This window comes from Microtus oregoni, unplaced genomic scaffold, assembly GCF_018167655.1.
Source record: "Microtus oregoni isolate MIOR12 unplaced genomic scaffold, Mior012 000032F_ref0000030, whole genome shotgun sequence".
Classification (NCBI taxonomy): Eukaryota; Metazoa; Chordata; class Mammalia; order Rodentia; family Cricetidae; genus Microtus; species Microtus oregoni.
Window position 1 is genome coordinate 11,381,678 of NW_024543091.1, and position 25,644 is coordinate 11,407,321.

The 25,644-nt window shown below is 36.6% G+C and overlaps 1 protein-coding gene across 1 annotated transcript in view; it reads right to left on the reverse strand.

The window, feature by feature from the left end:
- Bmp5 (bone morphogenetic protein 5) overlaps positions 1-25,644 on the reverse strand; it is a 124,522-nt gene that overhangs the window by 16,852 nt on the left and 82,026 nt on the right. The window contains exon 4 of the mRNA XM_041679597.1: positions 9,963-10,157. Within this exon, the coding sequence (XP_041535531.1) occupies positions 9,963-10,157 (195 nt within the window). The remainder of the gene's footprint in view (positions 1-9,962; positions 10,158-25,644) is intronic.

A 25,644-nucleotide genomic window follows, 5' to 3' on the forward strand; every position in this document is an offset into this window, starting at 1 on the left:
AGGAAAGGAACATGCTGGAAATGTGGGACACCATCAAAAAACAAAGTCTTCCAATTATAGGCATAGATGAGGTAGAATAATCACAGGTCAATGGCAAAGACCACATTCAACAAGATCATAGAAGAAAACTTTCATAAACTAAGGAAAAGCATACCCATAGATATACAAAAGGCACACAAAACCCCAAACTAGACAAGACTCACACAGAGAACCCCAACAACCAGACAAGACCAGAAAAGACCCTGTGGCAAATCATATTTGCATCACTAAATATATGAAAAAAGAAATATTCTCAAAAATTGAAAAGAAAAAGTACAAGTCACACATAAAGAAAAACCTACTTGAATAACAGCTAACTCCTCAATAGAAACTTTGAAACTCGGAAGAACCTGAAGCAATGTATTATGAATTCTAAAAACCACAACTGTCAACCAAGATTACTGTACCCAGCAAAACAATGTACCATGTTGAAGGAAAATGAAAAACTTTCCATGATCCCAATGGGCTAAGACAATTCATACCCATCACAGCAATTCTAAATAAAATATAGGAAGAAGTACTAGAACTGAGGAGAGAAGGAATCATAACTGAGAGACTGTAGGAACTCCTCTAATTACTGAAAAATTTAACTAAAAATAGCAAAAAAGAAGCATATTAATAACTTCAAATATTAATGGCCTTAGCTCTCTAATCAAAAGACAAAGGCTGTTTGAATGGACTAAGGAAAGAAAATTCACCCTTCTGTTGTCTCCAAGAAATCCATCTTTAAAGAAAGACTTTACCTTAAAGTGAAAAAGGATGGAAAAAGAGATTCCAATAAAATGGGATCAGGAAAGAAACAGGTGTTGCTCTCCTAACATCTGACAAGATGAACCTCAAACTAAATCTTATCAGAGCAGATAAACAAGGACACTTCATTCTCCCTAAGAGAACAATTAATCGAGAAGGCATTGTAATTCTAAACATATATGCACCAAGCTGGGGTGAACACAATTTCATTTAAAAAAAAATTTACTACTGGAAGAAAATAAACAGACTTAACATTAAATCATTAATAGTAGATAATTTTAATATCACACCTTCTCTAACATATATAGGTCATCTGGACAAAAATAAGCAGAAAAACATCAGAATTAAGTGATATACATGAAATGGACTAAACAGATTTCTACAGAATATTCCACCTAAACACCAAGAAATATATATTCTGCTCAGTAGGCCATAGAAGTTTCTATAATATAGACTACATTCTGGGACACAAAACAAATCTTTAAAAATTTGGAAAATTTGAAACAACTCCCTCTATCCTATATGTTCATAATACAATAAAACTTAAAGTAGACAGCAAACAAATCTCTAGTAAGTCCACAAAATCATAAAGATTAAAATTTTGTTTTTGAATGACTAATGGATCAAAAAAGGAAGCAAGATAAAAAATAAAAATAAAATTAAAAATTCCTGGCTCTAAATGAAATGAAAACACAATGCTATAAAACTTCTGGGGCACAATAAAAGGAGCCCTGGTATGAAAATTTATAGCTCCAAGTGCCTACATTAAAAAATAAGAAAGATCAAAAAATAAATGACTTACCAATGCAACTCAAGAATCTGGAAAAACAAACAAACCAATCCCAAATCCAGTACATAGCAAGAAATAAAAATCAGAGCCCAAATTAAAGAAATAGAAACAAATAAAATAATTTAATAACTCAATGGTTCTAAGATCAGATTCTAAAAGAAAGTAAACAAGATATTTAGTCTAACTAAAAGAAAAAAAGAGATGATCCAAATAAACACATTTAGAAATAAAAAGGGAGACAGCAGACACCAAAGAAATTCAGAATATTATACGAGAATATATTTTAAAAACAACTTGTACCCCATTAAGTTCGAGCCTAAAGACATGGAAAAAATTACAGATTCGTCCAAACCAGCACAGTTAAAACAAGAAGAGATGAACAACCTAAATACAACACCTGAGGAGAGTAAAATAGTAATATAAAGGCTTCTGACTTTAAAAGGCAAAATTCTATCAAATATTCAAAGACGATCTACAGACAATACTTCTTAAATTTTTTTAAAAAAAAAAAACAGAAATAAAAAGAGCACTTCTACAAAGCCAGTATCACTCTAATACCAAAACCAGGTAGATACAATGAAAAAATGAAAAGTATAGTTCAATAATCCTGATGAACATGACTCAAACATCTTTAGTAACACCCTTGAAAACCAACTACAGCTATATATCCAAAACATCATTAACCATCACCAAGGTTACCTTATCCCAAAGATACAGGGTTAAAACAACATACACAAGAATTAATGTAATAAATCATGTAAATAGATAAAGACAAAAATTACATGAGAATTTCAGTAGATGCAGGTATCATAGACACATTCTAATTTAGAATAGACTTGAGGAAAATTAAATAACTAGAAAGAAACACAATGAATAAGATAAAAAGACCACTGTAACGAAAACTTTAAATCTCTAAGGAGATTGAGAAAGGCATTATAAAATGCAAAGGCTTTTCATGCTCATAAATTGATAGGATTTCAAGTCATATTACAGAGCCATAATAGTAAAAACAGTATGATACTAACACAAAAAAAAGGACATAGAGAGCAATGAAACAAATTAGAAGACCCTAGTATGTGAGTACATATGATTAGATCCATCTGATAGTTGACAAAAATGAGGGGAACCACCCTCAACAAATGATGTTGGAACAACTTGATGTTCATATAAAGAAAAGTGAAATTTGACCTGTATCTATCACCTTGCACATAAGCCTCTTCCAAATGGATCAAAGCTTAAACGTGAGACCCGCAACACTGAAACCTCTGGAAGAAACGTGAACAGTACACTACAGGATGTGGATGTAAAATAAAAACCCCCGAGTATGACTCCATTTGTGAAAGAATTAGAGCCAACAATTGTCAAATTGTTGAGGGACCTCATCAAGCTAAAATGTTTCGTCACACCTAAAGTAATAATCAACTGAGTGAAGAGGAAACAAACCCATAGAATCTTTGCCAGCTATGTATTTCCTGTTGGGTTAATATCCTGAATATACAAAGAGCTCAAAAATCAGAGTCAAATAATGGATATGAACAGAGAGATCTCAGGGTGGGGAAGTAAAAATGGCTAAGAAATATCTAAAAAGTGTTCATCCTTAGAAATCAGAGAAATGCAAGTTAAAAAGACTTGAGATTTTATCTCACCCCAGTCAGAATGGCAGGTAATGGATAGAACTAGAAAATCTTTTTAGTTGAATGAGGTAAGCAAGACTCAGAAAGACAAATGCTGCATGTTTCTCTCATCTGTGGTTCCTGGATCCATAGTGTCACATAGTGTTAGTTTTATAACCTGGAGAAACCAAAGAAACTCAGACATCAAAAGACACCATGGAGGGAGGGAGAAGAAACACTAGAGACTTGAAACAGCAGGACATACACAATGCTAAGAGGAAAATGGGAAAACTGAGGGGTGACATACTTGAGTTAAGGTGGTCAATACAGGAGTGGGAAAGAGAAAGAAAAGATACAATAAAGATGTCTAGAAAAGCCATAAATAATAATAACACTTTTTTTATCCCAAATTACATATACTGCATATAATGATATATATGTATATAGACATAGATATAGATAGATGTACAGTTTAAATGAAGTAAGAAACTTGGGCTGAAAATGCTCCTCAATTGCCATAGACTGTCTAATAAAAACTGCAATACCACTCATAAGAAATTCTCTCTTGAGTTATTGGTCAATACAATTTGCCCTTGGTTGCCTCCCAGAGGTTGAAGGTAAGTTCTTGATGCTGATGATACTACACACATAGGACCCAGAACTTTGAGGATCCAAGCTGGCTCTGACCAGAAAGCCACCTCCCTGGAGATTAGCTTTCATAGTCCAGGACAGTGCTGAGTAAGCTGCCAATGGCAGAAAGTATCATTAGTCCTACCCAGCTCTAAAATCTATGGGCTACAACAACCTATAGGATGAGTTATTCTCAAACGTGCAATAATGGCACTTATACATTGGCAGTAACCAATAGTTGTTCAATGGGACTTAAGATCTATTCAACAAAAGAGAAACTACACCTGGTCCTGAAAACTTAGTCAACTACGCAGGGTTACTGAGCATGAATATTAAGAGGAGAGCCCCAATACCACCAATTTACTAAACTAGCATACTTCCCAACTACATGCTAAACACTTTCCTTATACACATAGACAAGAGTAACTCTGAAGCCTCACCAAAGAAGCTTCTCTTTGCAAAAGACCTAGACGATTATAACTTGTCACAATGCAGAGAACAACTGATCATTGCCCAGCATAACTCATACAGCTCAGGAAACACTGCAGAAGAAGGGGCAGAAGAATTGTAATAGCCCGAGGACTAAGGAATCTAGTGTGTGATTGTCTCCTAGAATAGCAGAAAAGCTTCACCTAGGATGCTTGTTTAGCTGTCTCACTCAGACTTGAACAAGGACAACAATAGACATGCTGACATGGAGTATGAAATCTCTCACAAGCCTTCCACCCCCAAACAAAGTTCTCTGAATAACTAAGGAATGCTGAAAGTAGAAATATATTCCCCTAGGGAGGAGCCCCCTAATTGCTTACCCAATACCAAGTGATGATCCCCCCAAATCACGTACATGCCAACAACACTAAATGGACTCAGGAAATAGTATTTATATATTCTTGTGTGTGTGTGCATATGTGTGTATGTGTGTTTGTAACAATAACAATTAAAGAAGAGGAAGCCAGGAATTTGAGAGGGAGTGGAAAAGATATATAGGATATATAGGAAGACTGGGAGGAAGGAAAAAGACTAAGAGAAATAGTATATTTTAATAAATAAAAACTATAAAAATTAAAAATGAAGTCATGATAAAATTACTAATTAGTTCTGGTGCCAGTAAACACTACAAAAGTGAGCTAACTTACTTCAAAGATATGCACGTATTATAATATATCTCTGATTTACCTTTAATGTTAGTAGCAATGAGAAAATAATGTCTAACATTGAAAATATTAAGTATTTGTACAAATTTTCATGGCCAATTTCTAGAAAAAAGGTGAAAATAATTTAATTTTGTTTAAAATATCATCGTCTTGTACTTTAAATAATGAAATGCAATAAAATAGGAGGTGGTTTTTAAAAAGTGGGAGAATAAAACCCTAAGATTACAAAAGCTTTCATGTTCTGAAAGGCAAAGTTAAAGATAGGTGACCTCAATGTAAAAAGAATGATAATCTACCAAAGTAAGGCAAAAAAACTCCTTATGTGTATTAACAATGTTTTCATTTAAGAGGTATCAGAGGCAGATAATATACAAAAGGTAGATGTATAATTGATAGGTAAATGGTAGATAGGTAGGTGTGGATATCTATATGTAGAACATGTGTATGTGTGTGTGTGTGTGTGAGTGAGAGAGAGAGAGAGAGAGAGAGAGAGAGAGAGAGAGAGAGAGAGATCCAAAATAGAACTTAACCCTTAAGCATGACAACAGTTTACATGAACTATATGATGAAAATTCTCCGTCTCAGAGCAAAGAGACGTTTAGCTTTCTTTTTCTTAGCTTTCAAAAAGAAAAGAGTAAATGAACAACTGGAGAATTAAAACCAAAAAAAAAATGATTTATTCACAGAAAATAATGAATTTTGAGCCTAAGGAAGCTCAAAATAGACTATTCAATAAAGTGAATTTGGTGAGTCCTTAAGGATAATTTTTGATGAACCAGTAAAGAGAGACAAGCCACACTCAGTAAATTACCAACTTGAATAAATAAAACCTGACCCAGAGGGGTTGCCACTATTTGTACATAAATATACATAAATTTGTGGCACAAAACATAGCCAATAAATTCATAGCTACCTGGAATCTTCCCTTGATTCTGTTTACTCAAGCATCCCTGTAACCACACAAATGTCATCTGCACCTTAGAGGCTGTTGACATAAAATTTTATCTACAAACTGTAGATTCCAACTCTCTGCTAGACCTTTCTAAACAAAAGCTTCCTAAATGTCCCCCACTCACTATTTCTACTTCCTGTCTCTCTCTTGTTTCCATACTTACAAACTGAGTCAGTGGTCGTAGCCAAAACTACACAACTAGTAAGAGATATAGTCAGTATTAAATAATAGACAATAGAAACCAAAAATGTGTCAATAAAGAAGCAGAGCTCGCTAATGGCATATTAGATGTGCCAGAGAATTTGCTTGAAAAAGGATTCTAAAACATTCCATTATTCAAAGAATAATCAGTTTTTAACATTAATTTCTGTAGGAATCATCTAGATTAGAACCATTTTCCTATATGTAGCATTGTAGGATTTTCAGTACAGTATTTATTTTAGAGACCTCACTTGAAAACAGGCAAAATGTTCGTTAAAACTGATGTGATTACAGTTACAAATTTAATAGGTCATTTTGTGTCAAGAGGTCAATTATGAAGCACCTAGAATTTTTCAATTATGAGAATATATTCTCTGGGTTCTGCTATGGCTCAGGAGGTAACTTTTTTTTTCTATTGTGGGTTCTGACTTTTTCCCCTCCCAGAAATTGGATTTAATGTACCCAAGACTTTTAAGTTTCTCAATAAAGAATAAAATCTCTATAAAAAAACTGATGTGATTAACTACAGTAATTCCAGTATGATTAAAAAACGCCGCAACACTTTACAAGAATCGGGTCATTCTGTTAGGAAGATGACTAAATCACTTCTAAAATAAACAAAACATATCGTTTGTGTAGTTTTACTGATAATACGTTATAAAGTACTCTGGATGGTTTAATTGATTCTATTTCCTTGTTTGGATTGATATGTTTCAAGAGGCATGGGTTTCCATTGTATACATTAGACAAGAGGTAATGTTTATTTGATTTGAGAATAAGTGCAGAATGTTTGCATTAGGATTAACTACGTGAGAGAACTACCCTGAGAAGCTATCAAGTCTTTAGGCAGGACCACCACATGATCAGACCCACTTGCAAGGGTCCTTAGTATTAAGCATGTAATAAAATGTCTTCTAGGAGTTCTGGTGTGCGCTGATATGTGGCATTTTTCCTGTGAGCTTCCACAGACTCTTAATACTGCTGTTTTGAGTACTTTATGTAACTCTTGAAACAACATCACGGTTCATGGCTTCTTTGAAAACCTTATCAATCTAAAGTCATTGTATCTTCAAGGGTAGCTGGTTTAAAACTTGGTTAATGCCTTTTCTTTCTTCCTCTACTGCCCAAACTTTAAAAAAAAAAATTCATTGAGTGTGATCAATGTGACACTGTCAATGTCTCCTATAGGATTAAAGCTCAATCTTCTTTGTGAAGGAACTGAGACAGGGACAAACTCCACAAACAGTCTGGAAGCAATGGGCCTACAAATATTCATTTGAACAAGAAAGTTGGTTTTCCAGAAACAAGCAACATGTTAATTTGTTTAGTAAGTAATTGGTGGACTCCTATTTTGTGGTAGCCACTCTTCTATATACTCCCTAGGATTATGTATGGGACAGAAATCACTGAAAAGTCATAAGGAAGGAATCTTATTTTATTTCCTCCCCTTCCTTCCCCTTTCTCCCTCCCTCTCTTCATTCCTTCTTTTTATCTTTTCTCTTTCCCTCTCTCCTCCTCCTTCTTTTTTATGTTTCTGCAGGGTCCCTAGATAGGTCAGATTGACTTGGAATTCTGGATTTCCTAGCCTCAGCCTCCTGAGTAATGGGATTAAGTGAGTGCACCACCACGTACAATATAGAAGTCCTTGAAACAGGAAAAAAGTGGAGTAAAATAGTCAAAATGACTAGACCTGGATTCTCCGATGTCTTATGCCTTTCCAGACTTCCAGTACTTTAGGAGACGCGTTAAAAACTTCAATTTGACAAACCTCTATCATTGCTCTTTCTTAAACCTGCCTCCACCAGGGAGCCCTTGTTCCATTGTTTATTATGAAAGCCTGATACTATTAAAGTATCTATTATTTATATTTGGATAACTTTACATTTTGCCTGGCATTTCAAGCCCCCCAAATATCAAGAGTTCTGTTTATATTGCCCTTCCCTTTCCTTCAGTCCCGCCTTTTAGCCCAACTCCTAGGAGGCTTTTCCAGTCTGCTTGATTATTACCTACTGAAAGGTTAAGTCTCACAGAAAACTAGCTACTTTCTTATTATCAAAATATGAACTAGCTTCAAAACCATCTACCACATATTTCACAGAGATGCTTGCCAAGGCCCAACTCTGCAACGGGAAATATCAGTCTATATTACAATAAGCAAATGCACTAAACGTGTTGGGAAACTGGCGAAAAGGCTCCTAGTTTTGGCTCCACGTGTTTTATTCATCTATGGTTATAGAAGCACATTTGTTACTTTGTGGTCAAGAAGAGAAGATAAATAGAGCGGGCCCAGAGGGAAAAGAACTTTGATGATTCCGGTTGCTGGAACCTTCTGCCAGAGTAATTATAAACTTGAACAATCAGGGCATGCCTGTGCTTTCTGTTTTCCAGTTTCCTCGGAAATTGTTTACTATTCTACTCAAAGTTTAGAAAAGCCCTCTCTTGATGCGAAGTGCTACATGAAATTAAAAACATTTCAGTCAAATTCAGAAACCTCCTAGCTGAAATATATGCATATATATTATATATATATATACATATATATCTTTGACAAGCTAATATTTGCAAGGAAAAGGGAGACTTAGAAGGTTATTTTTCTCCATTTTCATATTCAGAGACTATAACTTTTTGCCAAACTAAATATTTTGTGAGTATCTTTAACAAAGTAGCATAAAACTACCATTATTCTTCAATGAAACTTTATTTGAAAGCTTCATTTTTATGTACCATTTAATTTAGTATAATGTAGTGCCATATATAATCCTCTCCTATTGCTTCTGTTTCTCGACTTACCAGGTAACCTGGCAACTACATTTTAAGAAGGTGAATGAATTCCACCTTTTGAGAATCTCAGGTTCTAGGAGATTTGTTACTTTGAAGTAACCTCAAAAAATGAAGCTTTAAAAAAATAATAGCAAAGGTTATTTGAAATTAGATTTCTAATTTACTGAAATAGTGCTAGTGAAACTTATTGGCTCACCCTTTGTGCCTAGCAAAGTACGGGACATATGGTGCCTGTTCAGAGAACCACATATGTCGTTATCAGTAAACAATTTTTTACTAACTTGAGAAGTGCTAGGATTAGTAAAGGTCCAAATTTATTTTTTATAGATGAAAACAGATTCTTGCAGGAATGTAGACATCAACTTTATACTTGTATCTAGACTAACCAAGGTCCTTCTCAGTATGAAGCATGCAGTTAAATCTCTGGCCATTACACACTTTCTAGTTAGAGACTCCTTTATCTCTTTTTCCAACCAAAATGAGAATAAACTAAAATCAAAGTAGACTGATATCGACTGTAGTTTGTAATATTTTTTCTGAAAAGTTTTATGTGTACATGTGACTGGATAGTTCAGATATCAGTCCACCAGACAATAAGGAAAATCTAAACACACCCTGATTCTCTGACAGTCTTCCCTGTTCCTATTTTCTAGAAAGATTCTGGGCTGCGTGATTCACATCCAAATACTAAAGAAAGAACTGTATGCTGAATTCACCTGGTTGATCATTCCTTGGGGAAGTTAGCCTGTAAGATATGTCATTTCGTTTGGGCTACACTTTGTTGACTTAGCCATTTCAGAGCTTTATGACTGCCAGCTTGACTTTAATTTGAATGGAATCTTTCAACACATAAAGGCAGGTCATAGTTATTTTTAAATGAATTACTGAGTGATTCACTGGTGAAGCATTCTGGGGATGCTAGAGACATCATTAGGTGATTTAATATACCAAATGAAGGTATATGCAGCTGGCAAATTTATTGTGGCAACTTGACTTGCAACACATGACCCAATAATCCTCCAAGCACAACTGTCACTCTCATTTTGTCTTACCTCCAGCCGTGGACATCCTGGAGGTGTCCTGATGAGAGCTGGATTTATTGCGGTTTGGATTTTTCCGTTTGCTGGCTGCTCGCACAGATCGAAGAAGTACCTCGCTTGCCTTGAAGAAGGCCACCATGAAAGGCTGTTTTGACTGAGGTCCATGTCTTCCCACAAGACCAGCAGATTTTACATTAATGCTGCGTCCTAGGACATAATATATAAATATTTGGTTTGTGAGAAAGAAATAAAGAATTGTGGATGCGTTCTGCAGTAAAGGATAAAAAGAGAAAAATATTTAAGCATTATCAGAATGTTTTCTTTATAGATCAATATTCTTATAAATCTTGATATTTATGATTAAAGATAACTATCCAGGCACATTTATTTGTTTGTCTTATTATGCTGCCACAGTATAGAACACATGGAAGAACACTAGGCTACATCCCATGTCTGCTCTCATTCACTTATACTTTCTCAGACAACAAGAAATAGATTTGCTTAACCATCAGACTTGAAATATTCACATGAAATATAGGTTTCAAAGCCAACTTGGAGCTTTTCTGCAGTAGAAACCCAATATGTAGCCAGAAGTTTCTTTTCTGCCTGGTTCTACAGCCATTCAGTCCCAAATAAACACACAGAGTCTTATATTAATTACAAACTGTTTGGCCTCTTAGCTCAATCTTGTCACTAACTAGCTCTTACAACTGAAATTAACCCATAATTCTTATCTACGTTTAGCCACGTAGCTTGGTACCTTTTCTCAGTCAGGCATTCTTATCTTACTTCTTCTGTGTCTGGGTGATGACACATCTCTGCCTTTCCTCTTCCCAGAATTCTCTAGTTTGGTTGTCCCACCTATACTTCCTTCCTGGCTACTGGAAGCATTTTAGTAAACCGATATGAGTGACAAATCTTTACAGTGTATTATCCTACAATATTTTCCTTTTTTTTTTCTTTTCAAAGTAAGAACCCTGAATCTAATCTACTTTGTTTAGCATTTTTCCTGGCCATTATTCATAACAACTTGTAGTCAATATGTAAACAAAGACAAACATTCATAATTCATTTTGGGGGGAGGGATGCAGGTGTAGTTTTCCAGGTTACGTTCTGCTTATTGGGAGCACTGGTAATCTTTGAGGGACCCAAAGTAAAATTAGGATTATGGTCAAATCCTGACTTGAATATTTTGTGAGGCTGGATCATCTCAGCCAGAAGTCTTGAATCTATTCTGGATGCACAACTCAGAAGAAACTACAACAGAGGGACTATGAGACATTGAATCATCTCAGCCATACACTCCTTTCAGAGATTTTTCAGGGTGTCTTCCTCGATCAAACCTGATTTTTCTTAACAAAGAATGAATCCACAGCCTCTCATTTCCTGTGGAAATAAAAGCAGAATTTTTTCCCAAAGTAATATATCTTTTGAGTTAAATTTTGAAGTCAAGATATATTTTAAATATATAGGTTGGTTTAATCCAGCAGCATTTATAGTCAAATGTCATTTAGCAGATGTCGTTCCTTCCTCAGCAGTCAAACAATTCAAAGACAATACAATAGCATACAGTATCCAGACTCTCTGTGTATTTTCCATCTTTAGGGGCTTTTTTTTTACTCTATTTCTTTTACTTTTACTTTTTAATTTTTTTGTTTGTTTTTTGAAACAGAATTTCTCTATGTATCTTTGGTTATCCTGGAACTCACTCTGTAGACCAGGCTGGCCTTGAACTTACAGAGATCCACCCACCTCTGCCTCCCAAGTACTGGGATTAAAGATATGCAGCACCATGCCCAGCTACTCTATTTCTTTTTTAAAGGACTTTCTCCCAAACTTACAAATATTTTAAATACACTGTAAACCAGTTAGAGGTTTCTTTTTTCCATCTGAATCTGTCTTTACTGTATATCTCTATCTTTTTCTGAGCACATGAGTCTTTAATCTGCTAAACAGCATGGCTAGGATTAAAGCTGTGGCTTTGGTGATTGGTTCCACCCCATTCCTTACTTTCTGAGAGTTTAGCTTTACGGCAGAGGTACTGGTGGGAACCATGTTTATTACTACAACTCTGTGGAGTTTCAAGAAGTTGCCATTGGTTGCTCATAAACACCATTGATATGTTTGGTGGCAGAACCTCTTAAAAGAGCTGCAAGATTTTTACCACTAACACTGAGTCAGGAAGCCTCTCTTAAAGGAGACATGCCTCTGCTTGCCGCTAGCAAACTTAGCCTACCCAAGACAATACTGCTATCAAGAAGCCATGTTTGACTTCATTCTTTTGTGTCTAAAATCCCTTCCCAAGCTCTCTCAGGTTTTATAAGGCTATAGTTGCCAAATGTTAGGTGCCATTTATAGACAGAAGTTTATGTCCCACCTGGTCCTGCAACCATTCAGTCCCAAATAAACACACTGAGACTTATATTAATTACAAACTGTTTAGCCTTTTAGCTCAGGGTTATTACTAATTAGCTCTTACAACTTAAATTAACACATAATTCTTTTCTTTCTTTCTTTTTTTTTTTTTTTTTTTTTTGGATTTTCGAGACGGGGTTTCTCCATAGCTTTTGGTTCCTGTCCTGGAACTAGCTTTTGTAGACCAGGCTGGCCTCGAACTCACAGAGATCCGCCTGCCTCTGCCTCCCGAGTGCTGGGATTAAAGGCGTGTACCACCACCGCCCTGCTAACACATAATTCTTATATATGTTTAGCCATGTGGCTTGGTAACTTTTCTCAGTAAGGCATTCTCATCATGCTTCCTTTGTGTCTTACTGATGACTGCATCTCTGTCTTTCTTCTCCCAGAATTCTTCTAGTCTGTTTGCCCCACCTATACTTCCTGTCTGGCTACTGACCAATCAGTGTTTTATTCAACATATGTGAGTGACAAATCTTTACAGTGTACAAGAGCATTATCCCACAATACATAATTTTTCTATAAATGATAAAAATTGAATGCCTGAAGGGTATCTCTACTTTTTCCAGATAGTTTCAGCCTTTCTCATATTAAGTCAATACTGACAGCTTTTCTCCCATTTACTTCTGGCCATGTCAGTAAACTTAACAAAGTTGTTTGCTCTATTTAAACATTCTTCATGTCATCCTGAGAGACTTTTCCTGGGAATGCAGGTCTGTCATGAACTCCATGCTCATTGAAAAACATTGTGAAACAAACATGAAAATTCCCAAATTCCACTCCCCACGAGTTTCCACAAACTGAAAGTTGACTGAGAAGATTTCAGGAGACTCAAGTGGAGTCTGGTAAGTCTGCAAAAAGGGAAGGAAGTCCTAAGTAAGCTCATAGATTCGCATTTGATGTGCATTAATTTTAGGTCTTAGACCCTTCTTAATCTATACATGTGGTTGTACGACAAAGGGAGAGAGAAAAACCAGAGTATGTTGTGAGTCAGAATGTCCTGGGCTCTTGAAACTTGGGTGTCTTAAAGTGCCTTTCCCATGGATGGAGTAGCGATATTTATAATCATACCAATATGTTTGGAGAACTTCCTCTGAAAAGGGTATATAATTTTCTGGGTGCTTCCTCTACATTACTTAATATGATTCCACAAACACTATAGTAATTAGGTACTACTGTGCTCCCAATTTAAAGTAATTGTCACTTTAAATTATATGTTTATATAATATGTAATTAAATATATATATACTATACAAGGCCTATTATATATTATGTACATAAAGAAAACCATTGGTTGCTTTCTAGTTCCATGGAAACCACCCAAAGGAGGCAAGCTATTTAGTATTTTGCTGTAACTTTACTTAGAAATTACTCAGGCTTATTGAAGTTACTATTCTCGATATGAAGTTACTTACAGATCCTGTAAGAGTAATATATAACATGGTTTGAAATCCATGCATGATTGACTCTGGCTTGTCCGCTGAGAAATGTGCATGTTTTCTTAAAATATTTATTCAGCAAAGACTATGAAGCAACCTCAGTCCACTACAAGACCTAACCAACCATAGAAGAAAGAAAGGCGAAACAAGTCCCTAAAATGGCATCAATGGCATTTAACCAAATAAGCCCTTGTTCTTAACAAAGTGTATTTTGGCAGCAGAACCAGTTTTGTATGCACATGAGTTGTGCAGAGAGACTTCTCTACCATCAGAAAGCAAGAGTGTGTTGCAAGAGTTCATGCAGCTGTTGTGAGAGAGACAGAGGTCCTTCACATATGGCGATGCTAGCTTTTAAAAGAAAGTTCGCACCAATCCAAGCTGCATGGGTATCTTCAACAATGGTCCTGTAACAGAGAGAAGTTGTCTACAAGAAGGAAAATGGACATCTGCCTCACAAGCCCCTCTGCGTTCAGTCCTACCAGGAAAAGGACTTACAAATAACCCAAGCAGTAAACCTTAAACAAATAAGCATACACGTTTTCCTTTCAAATGCAAACTTATAGTGGCTCTGTGCCAGAGTGTATATACTTCTTAGAAAAACTTTATCATTGGCATAAATGAAAGAGGCAGTTTGATTTGTGGTTAGAGCAGTTTCCATTTTACTTCCACTGTAACAAATGTATTAATTCAGCTCAGACTTCCTCCTTCTGGCAGCCCTTGTGCTGTAAAAAGAGAAATTAGGAGTTCCAGCCAAATACCATACCTTGAACTGACCCACTTCAATACATAAACACTTTTACAACGTGTTTATTCAGGTGTAGCCCTTGAAATCGGTTTAAGAGTTTCCAGCGACAGAGAGCTCGGCAAAAGAAAAGAAAATGAGAACTGAAAAACTTAACTGCTGTGGAATAGAAGAACTGGCAATCTGTTCTTCATTTTTTTTGTCCTGTTTTGAAATATAACATAAAAAAGTATTTGTTGAAACTTTTACTTTGATATTTTAACGAAGTGTTAATTTAACAGTAGCTAGACTCTACTTGTATACATTGAGACTGCAGAGACCATTTTTAATATATGATCTTTCTGATTCTGAAATCGGTTACTGTAAGGACTTCACGGTGGTAAAATTGGTTTTTCTGTTCATTACGATACACATTGACTTTTATCGCAAAATAAGCACTGAACTCAAAGCTCCAAGTTTCCTACAGTTTGCAACATTTCTTTTTTTTTTATTCCAAAGCTTTTCAGTATCTTTATTTTTAGTTATCGAGAAATAACATTGTTCTAAAGAATCACATTCTTAAATTTGTAAAGATGTGAATTACAAATAAGAGTTTCTTGAGATTTGCCAAGAAAGATATTGTGCAGAAAGCAGTACCCCTTCAAATCAACATGAAATCCTTTTCAAAATTACTTTAGATATTACTGAATTTATTCTTGGCATTTCACTTCAGCAATGAAGCAACTACTAAGATTTTGTAAATTCATGCTTCCTCAGTTATTCTTTGTCTTAAACTACAATATAAAAGCATTGTCCACTTTATCTATTTCTGTAGACAAAATATACCTACATTGATTATGTTGGTTAAACTTTTTGGATGACGGATCAGCTGTTTTCATTCAAAGTGCCCACGGGCCCTTAGAATATAGTGTATGTAGAAAAGACTGTGAAATTTTTTTTAAATATACTGAATATTTTTTCATTTTAAATGTAAAATATGAACCCTGATTGCTCTTTGGGCTGATGAGGGAGGGGGACTTGATTGGAGTAGGGGGGCTTGATTGGGGGAGGGGGAAGGAAATGGGAGGTGGTGGCAGGGAGGAGGCAGAAATCTTGAATAAATAAATACATTTAAAAAAAAGAATTACCAGAACTTTTGAGACTATAATTAGTAACGGGTTACCCAGTCAGAAGTTCATATGCATAGCTTGTATAAGTCTCTAATTCTTCATTTATACTCCAATGAGCATAAAATGAAATGTTGAATGAAGGTCTTTGAAAAGAAGGACTGGGTATATATATGTTAGTTATTATTTTCTATAGCTACCATTTTATTCATAAATCACCATCCTTCAAAAAAATGTAAAATATGTGTCAGGTATTGGACATGTGAAAATAGATGATGCCCTAAACCATTTTAAAAAAACTGTGTTTGTATATTATCAATGTTCTTCAAAGATGACCTTGTATTTTAGTTATTTCCAAGTTAGAAAAATAGACACAGTGACAGAAAAACAGATTGAATATGTAATGGAAATTAAAACGGGATGTGATATTAAATGTGCATTAATATAAGAGTAGTAAAGGCTTTAGACTGAATATACACTTAAGCATTTTACGACTCACACATATCTTGGCATAGCTAGAACTTAGTAGTTCAGTCCAGCAGGGATACATTTGAAAAAACTGGCAGCCTACAGTATGGGGAAATAGTTTATCAACTACACATACAATAGAGTAATATAAAAATATTCAAAATACATTAAAAATTCAAAAAATAGGTATCAAGGAAACAAATAACCAATTAAAATTAGGATAAAGATCTAAACAGAGAAAACTCAAAAGAATGAATTCAAATTGCTGAGAAACAAAATAATGTTCAACAACATATAAAATGCAAATCATAACTATTTGAGATTCTATCTTACACTTGACAGAATGGCTAAGATCAATGAACAAGCGACAGCTCATGCTGAGGAGAATGTGAAGTAAGGGGAACACTCATCCATTGTTGGTGGGAGTGCAGACTTGTACAGCCACAATGGAAATCAGTGTGGTGATTCCTCAGGAAGATGAGAATCATCTACCTTAAGATCCAGCTGTACCACTCTTGGGCATATACCCAAAGGACACTTCCTCCCACCACAGAGACACTTCTCACCCATGTTCATTGCTGCTCTATTCATAATAGCCAGAAACTGAAAACAAACTAGATGTCCCTCACAAATGAGTGGATACAGAAAATATGGTACATTTACACAATGGCATATTAATCAGCCATTTTAAAAAAAAAATGAAATCATGACATTTTCAGGTAAATGGATGGAACCAGAAAAACTCATCCTGAGTAAGATAGTCCAGAACGAGAAAGGCAATTATGATATGAATTCAGTCTGTTAAATCAATGGTAGCCAAGCTACAATCCATAGAACTACAGAGGTTCAGTATAGAGTAAGGGACTAGGGAAGACAGACAGATAACTGTCTCTAGGATGGAGAGGATGGGGAGACCCACAGCCATACAGGAGAGAGAGAGAGAGAGAGAGAGAGAGAGAGAGAGAGAGAGAGAGATCTTTGAAAACTCATCATCCCTAAAAGGATATCTCCATCAAATCCCTCCCTCCAGAACTCAGGGATCCTTACAGAAGAGGAGCCTAAGAGTGCAAAATCAGAGGGATGGAGGACCCCAAAGAAATAAGGCCTTCTAAATCAACATGATCCATTCACACTAACTCACAGAGACTGAAGCAGCATGCACAGGACCAACATGGTCTGTACCAATTAGGGTACTAGAACTGAAAGGAGATGTGGGTACAAATCCCCACCCTGAACCCAGAAGCCATCTCTAATTGGTAACTTCTCATAAATGAAAATTTAGTTTCTCCAAGGAGACTCACTGGGGAAACAAGCTACTCTTAAGTGTCGGCTGCATGCCCAGCAAGAGATGGCCAACGAAAAATGAACTCAGCAGCATCTTTGGGGGCTTTTCATCTCATAATGTCATGTCAGAACTTTTCTTTGTTGTTGTTGTTCTTTTTAATTTCAACTGTTTTCATTGTATTTATATATTTTTCTTCTCTCTTTTTACTCTACAGTGTATATACGGCTTCCAGTTTTGTGGGATTCCTTAGTGTGGAAATGAATGGGCCTCTGTTTCTCATGCCTTCTCTTGGACTTTCTCACTTCTGTTTGCTTGTTTTGTCACATTCCAGTGTTTTAGCTTTTGTTTTATCCTACATTATGTGTTGTTTTATTTTATTTTTATCCCTTAGAAGTCTGTTTATTTCCTAATTAGAGACAGAAAGGAGGTGAATCTGGATAGGAGGGGAAGTGGGGGAAAATGGAGAAGAAAACATATTTAGATATATTATGTGAGAAAAAACACCTATTTCTAATAAAGGAAATGATGAGCTACTTTGAGCAAGGCACCAAAGATTATTTTAAAGAGTAGTGACTTTTGAATCTGTAAGTAGAGTTATTTCTAGCTCTAATACAACCATTTCATCTCTAACTCTAGAAACAAAAAGAATTCAAAGAAAATATAGCAAGTCTTTTAAAACCAAGTTTCTGTAACATGTTGGGAGCTAGGGCTACTACGGAACTTGGTTAGCAGAGTCACACTGGTGAAAATGTATTCTCCCTGTAAGAATACTTCTATAATGGGTCAGGATGGCAACAACAGAACAAGGTCTAAGCTAAGTCATCTGTATCAGCATCAGCAGAGACTTCTGAGAATGGGAGAAGTTCTCTGGATGGTTACTAGACCAGCAACCAGAAGACATTAGAGGTTCTGTACTAATGCAAGAAATACTGCAAGAGAAAACAGCTCCCTTGAAAAATGCCCATGTCTTAATGCTATGTACTGGGAAGGGGCAAGGATGCAGTGGGAGGATAACAGGAGGCAAAGAACTTTCTTTCGAGGAGTTGCTCAAGTTTAGATACGCATGTATTCTCCCACGCGAATGAGGAGGAGGGTAGAGAGGGGAAGAGGGTGGAAGGCTCTTTGAAGGATATGGCAGCATTCCAGTGACCTCACGGATGACTGCTGGAAACAAAGGAATACCATTTGTGGAGAATAAGCTCAGTGGAAGTTTAATGGAATACTTGAGTTCTGTACAATAATTAATTAAAAAAGGAAGTATAAGGGCCTAGAATTTGATATTGGCATAGGTATTGTCCTTTTGCCTGTAGAATTAAGAATATCCACTCAGTCTTTGAATGCAAAAAAAGTCATCCTTTTTTACCTTAAAATTGTTGTGAAAGTACCAGGTATTAAAAAGAAAAAAGAGAGATTCTTTAGTGGATACCTGGGCAATTTCTCATTCCTTATTAACTACAGTGTGGGTAAAAACAGGATTGAGGTGTCTTCTAAAGAAAGGATCATTGCTTTCAACCAGGAATCATTAGGAAAATAGATTAGACAGAACTCCGCTCTACTAAATCTTGTTATAACTGAGAATGGATATTTCAGTTTCAATCACTCTGACATCATTGATTTGAGCAAGTACTGGGAACAGCGTTAAGGCAAATTCACTATGAATACAACTGAGACTATTTCAAATTTACAGTAGCAGAGAAGGTAGAATACTGTAGCAAAGACATATCCTAAACTTACGGGCTTGTGTTTCTATATAATTCCTTCTGGAAAAATGTAAAGTGTAAAATCATTAATTCTTTTAAAAACAGGGCTAATTGAAGACACTCTGACCGGAAACTTCTGAGTCATGCTGATACACTGCTAAGGGTTTCCACATCAGCAGATTCCGTTTTCCTGTAGGGCACACCATCTGAAAGGTATTCACCTGAGAAGTTGATATCACCCTAAGACAGTAGCATAAATTCCCAAGCGCCTTCTCCCTAGAAACCTATTGATGCTGACTGTTTAACCCAGAACACCTGTGAAAGAATACGTTCCAATTAACTTCCCTTCCTTTGAAGCAAGACATACAGCACCCTTCCCAGAGGATTTCACAGAAAGCAAACCCATCCCGTTTTCCATTGATATATCTACTTGATCTCAGTTATGTTCAGCCTGTGGTTAAGACTGATCCTAGTACATATAAATCATGGAATCAGGAACTCTAGAATAGACTTGGATTTTGCCCGTTTTGGAAACCAACTATTTTAAATGTATAGAATTTTCTGCCTACCATATATACTAAATCATGCTTATATTACATTCTAAGGTATGTAATTGAGATATAATTTTATCTACTTAAATTTCAAACATACTTCAAGTAGTGTAGCCTTAAATTATGAATCTTCTAATATAGCTAGAGATTTCAACGTAGATGAAATATGAATAGCTTTATGTAGAGCAGAAATGCAGGCCCACTCCAGATATCAGCATGTGAACTTCAAGTACTCCAAACATAATTGAACATGCCTGCTCAAACTTTAAGATGATTTAAACTGACTCATAAAGTCAAACACAAACAAATAAGGCTTAGATTTTAATTTTAATGATACTGTAACCTAAAAGGTAAGTGGTATTTTGAAAAATTTTATGAACTTTAGAACGCAAGGTAAATTTTTTAAACAATTCTTTATAGTAATTTAAAAATTATAGTTAATAGATAAAACTTAAGAATCAATGTCTTTCCTGAAACTTTGTATTGTTATCTTTATAGTAGCATTTAAAGGAGAGTTTTTAAGCTAATCATTTTTCTTTGTGTTATATATTTACAGTTGTCTGATATCTTTTAAATGTGTAAAAAAACAAAAGATGGAATGAATGGATTGATATGCCCAAATAAGTGTAGAGCTCTGTGAGCGACAAATTAAGGTAAAATGACATTTGAGAGGGGCTGGAGAAATGACTTAGTAGTTTCTGTGTTACCAAAATTAGAATCCACTTAACACCTATTGAACAAGCAAGATAACTGACTACTGCCTATAACTCTACTCTGAAGGGATCTGATTCACTCTTTGTCCTCTTTGCTTACACCTGTGCATGTACATATGTACACATGCATACATGGATTGTGCGTACTTGCATTGACACAAAAGCACACACACATTATCAAAAAATTCAAAATAGAGAAGTATCAAAGATTATTCACAAGCATGTCCTGATACCCTGACATGTCCTGAGAACTGGGAACTGTCTGTAATGAAGAAATAACTTGGTGCTGTGCATGGTGGCATACACCTTTAATCCCAGGCCTCCAAGGAGATAGAGGCAGACAGACTTCTGTGAGTCCAAATCCAGTCCTGTCTACATAGTGAGTTCCAGGACAATCAGAGATTAAACAGTGAGACCTTATGTCAAAAAAGGAAAGAAAGAAAGGGGGAAGAAGGAAAAAAGGAAGGAAGGAAGAAAGAAAGAAAGGAAGGAAGGAAGGAAGGAAAGCAGAGATATGATGGGATGAAGATTGAGTATAGATATGAATAACTAACACTAAAGAACATTGGAAAATGCTCTATGGAAACCTATTACTATATAAACCTCCTAAAATCTACACACACACATACACTTATGTGGAATATAAATGGAGCAATCTGGGCAATGCCTTCCTGTGACAAGACAGGCAATCAAATAAATATCCTTATGCAAAATATGTGTTACTTCTTTTGAGTTGCTGGTCAATAAATTTTGGCCTCCCAAAAATTGTTCCCCATAGATCGGCCCTCCTCAAAATTATCGAGTATTGCTATTTCTCTTGGTGACCCTCCAGAATTCTATGGGAAGACACCATTATCAAGAAACCAAATATTTGAAACATAGGCCATGAAGAAACCAAGCTGGTGCTGACCTGGAAGCTCTATCCATTCCTCCTGGTTAACTTTTGATGGGCTGGAAGGCACTATGTGTGCTCTCAGCAGAGTCGGGTCATCAACAGGTTACCAACATCTAACCTTGGGAACTACCATAACAAATGACCTGATAAGATACGCCCACACACAGGGGGCAATAGTGGCATAACCTACACAATATTAGACCAGCCAAACTGCCAGCTTGGATGCGGGGGGGAGGCTCAGAAATTTCCTCCTGTAGCTGAGGATTTATTTGTAATTGATGGCTGCTGGGGTTAAGGTAGTCAGTTTCCTGCAAGGGTGCAGCCTCTGACGGGCCACCCAGGCTTCCGTGGTTGGTCCTACACCCATACAGACAACACTAAGTGGAATAAGTAGATTTATAAAAAACAAAATCAAAAAACCAGAGTACATAAAATTTAGAGGGAAAAGTGGTGGGGATGAAATGGTGGGAACTTGGAAGGGGAGAAAGGGATATGGATCAAAACAAATTACACAAAATTAGAAAACAATAAAAGAAAATTCAAAAATGTATCTCTTATACAATATCTAGAGAATAACAACAACAAAAATAACAAGCAAAAGAAATTATTACAGTCCACTGTAGTGGTGATCAATTAGTATTTGGAAGGCTGAGGCAGAAGACCTACTATAAAGCAGGTATCAGGCCAGCAAGTGCTACAGAGAAAGCCCCTGTCTCAGATAACAACTACAAAATGTAGTTACAAAATAAAGTCAGGGGAGGGGGGGAGGTTTGGAGGTAAACACAAAAAAAAAAGATGGGAAAGGGTTAAAATAGCAATAATGTTGGTAGGAATACAAACTGATACAGCCACTCTAGACATCTATACAGAGATCCCTCAAAAATCTAAAAAGTAAATCTATTATATATTGTAGCTATGCTACTACACTGTATATGTCCAAAGGGCTAGACATCCTATTCCACGGGTGCTTTCGAAGCAATGTTAATTGCTGGTCTATTCACAATATCTAGAAAATGGAAGTAACCTAAATGTCCTTAATAGATGAGTTTAATAGATGAAGTAAAACAGAGCATGGGAAGAGGAACTAAAGATGGAGCTAGCAGGATCTGGGTGACAGGAATGGGCACAGGGAGTGCAGGGAGGGCCTTTAATTGAAGAGGGAGAAAGAAGTCAATACAGAAGCAGAGAGAGGAAGGAGAGATAAAAAAATCCTTAGGGAATCATTATTTTATATTTACCTAAAATTAATATATATACCCATATATATGCATGTATATTAATAACATAATATAAATCACTTGAATGAAGTTATGCCATACCACTCATGTTGGCCATGTTTCCAAAGGCCATACTTTTAAAAAAGAAAAGTACCAGGCATGAGAAACTTCCTTTCAATTTCTTGGTCTCCAAGAGACTCCAAAAAGTGGTATAGGCCATTTCTATTTCTCAATGTTTCCTCCCTAGGTTGGAGGTATGTTTCTATTGCTAGAGATGCCTTAGGACATAAGACTCAAAAGATTTGAAGTGAATCTGATTTGAAAGCCTCCTGTCTGAGGTTTCAATCTGTTTCAAAGTACCAGATGGTGCTATGCAAGTTGCCAAGGGAGGAAAGCGTCAAAAGTCCTACCCATTGGTGATGCCTAGGAACCCCAATGATAACCAGATTGCCATGATATCCTGAAGGTGCAATAGTCGTACTCACATATTGACAGGAACCAACAGCTTTCTAATTGGACTTAAGGCCTGTTCAACAGAAGAGAAATCCTGCCTGAAAACCTAGCCAACTTCCTGGGATTAGTAAAGGCTTTGGATCTTAGAAGAACCTGGTACTGCCATTTTTCTAAACCAGCATAATTCCTAACTAGATTCTAAATATTTATCCTCATGCCCTCAGATACATGTGGCTCTCATTCCTCATTAAAAGTAACTTCTTTTAATAGCAAACAGAGACCATTACAGAAAACTACAATTGACCATAATGCAGAGATCAACTGATTTGGGGGTGCCTAGACCCAATGGATACATCTACCCTCATACACCAATGAACACTGCACAACGACAGTAAGAGCCAAAAGACCAGAAATTCTGTGTGAGGCTGTGTCTCCTAGAAATTACAGGAAAGCTACAACCATGATACCTCAGCAATATGGCTGCCTAAGAAAGACCTGAACAAATATAATACTTATAGACATGCTATCATGGAGGGGGAATATAGCCAGGTTCCACCCAGGCAAGGAACTAAAGACTACTGTGGGCGAGGGAATTCATCTGACCTGGGAATTAGGCCCTAGTTGATTTCCAATACCAACTGGTCATCCCTGAAATTGTATATATACAAGCAACATAAAACTGACAAGCCAGGTTTTATTTGTATATTTAAACACACAATAATAATTAATAATAATAATAATGACCATGAATTTGAAAAGGAGTGAGGGAAGGACATGAGGAGGTTTGGAGGGAGGGATTGCCAGAATCTGCACCGCTTTGATATTGACCTGGCAAAGAAGAAATTACACACACACACACACATACAGAACAGCTGGATTCATGAGTGTAAACAGAACTGCACTTTTGTTTCCTGTCCACCCAAACTTGAATAATCACACAGAAACTATATTAATTAGAGCACTGTCTGGACAATGGCTTTGACATATTCCTACCTAGCTCTTACATCTTAAATTAACCCACTTCTATTAATCTATGTATCACAATAAGGCTGTGGCTTACAGGTAACGTTCTGGTATCTTTCTCCTTTGGCAGCTATATGGCGTCTCCTCAATTCCGTCTAAGCTCTCTCTATATATCTCTGTTCAGATTTCCTGCCTGGCTTTACTCTTCTAAGTCTTTGCCTGAAACAGTTTTATTCATCAACCAATAAAAGCAGCACATATAAAGAAGGAGATTCCACATCATCATGCTGATGGAGATGTGATACACATCAGAACAGCTGGAATCAGGAGGATGTATGTGCTGACTGAGATGTGACAAACATCAAAACAGCTGGAATCAGGAGGATGTACATAGTGGTGGACATGTGATACACATCAGAACAGCTGGAATCAGGAGCACGTACATGCTGATGGAGATGTGATACACATCAGAACAGCTGGAATCAGGAGGATGTACATGCTGACAGAGATGTGTTACACATCAGAACAGCTAGAATCAGAACATGTACATGCTGATGGAGATGTCTTTCACATACAGAACAGCTGGAATCAGGAGCATGTTCATAGTGGTGAAGATGTTATACACATACAGAACAGCTGGAATCAGGAGCATGCACACGCTGAAGGAGATGCTCTAGTTTCCAGAAACTCACTGAATGTCTTATATAGAGCTGGACATGGAGACAGCTTTACTATACACAGCTGAAGATGGAGGTGAGGCGCTAACTCTCTGTGAAGGAGGAGTCTAAGGGAGTCATGGTCCCACAGTTACAAGAGACACGGAAGCTGCTGGGGGTACTTTTGTATGGGCATTATTCTTTGCATGTGCTCTTCTCAGATAAAAGCTAACCATTCATCAACATCTGTACTTGAACTCATGAAAGGTCTTTTCACTCTCTCCCCAAACTCCCACCCAAGTCTGACCTGGAAAAGGGTTTGCCATTCTCTTCCCAGCTTCCTACCCAACATGACCTTGACATTCTCAAGAGTCTGAGACATTGGTGGGCTTAACATCGCCTTTCTCATGTCAACACTACTTATCCACACAGGGAAAGATACAGTCAATCTCCACAGGATACATGGTTGAAGGTGGTGGAGATGATATAATTTTATCTAATTAACTTTTTAATTAAAAAACAAATAGTTACAATTCCAAGTAATATAAAGTACTAAAAGAAACTCCTTTCCTCTGACTGGGCCACATGCAGGGTAGAGATGCATGAAGGTGAAAGCAGATCCACCAGCTTTCCTACTCTCTCCACACACTATGGTGCAGGAGAGTATCTGATGCCTTCATTTTGAGATGTGATGCGGACTGGAAAAAGAAATGAATGTGTGTGGGCAGAAACATTGGCAAGTAACTGGGGCATGGCAGGAAACACAGTTCTTGAAAACCAATGCTCAGGAGACCCCAAGACAGGAAGGTCTGGGGGCAGAAAGGCTGAGATGCACACAGGAGCAGAGCCAGAGGTCTGTGTCTAGGATAGAAGCCTTTCAGCAGATTCAAATATTTTACAGTCTGTGGGGCAGGGCTGAGGTGGTAGAAAAACAGGTGTTCTCCTTCCATGAGCATCAGCCTGAAATGAGGGGTGCACAGCTCCTGCGTAGTAAACCCAACAAGTGCTCTTTCCTTGGCCCCAGTTTTCATCTGATGGAAATATGGATCTCATACTAAACGTTACAGTTTATCTACACAAAAGCCCTTAGT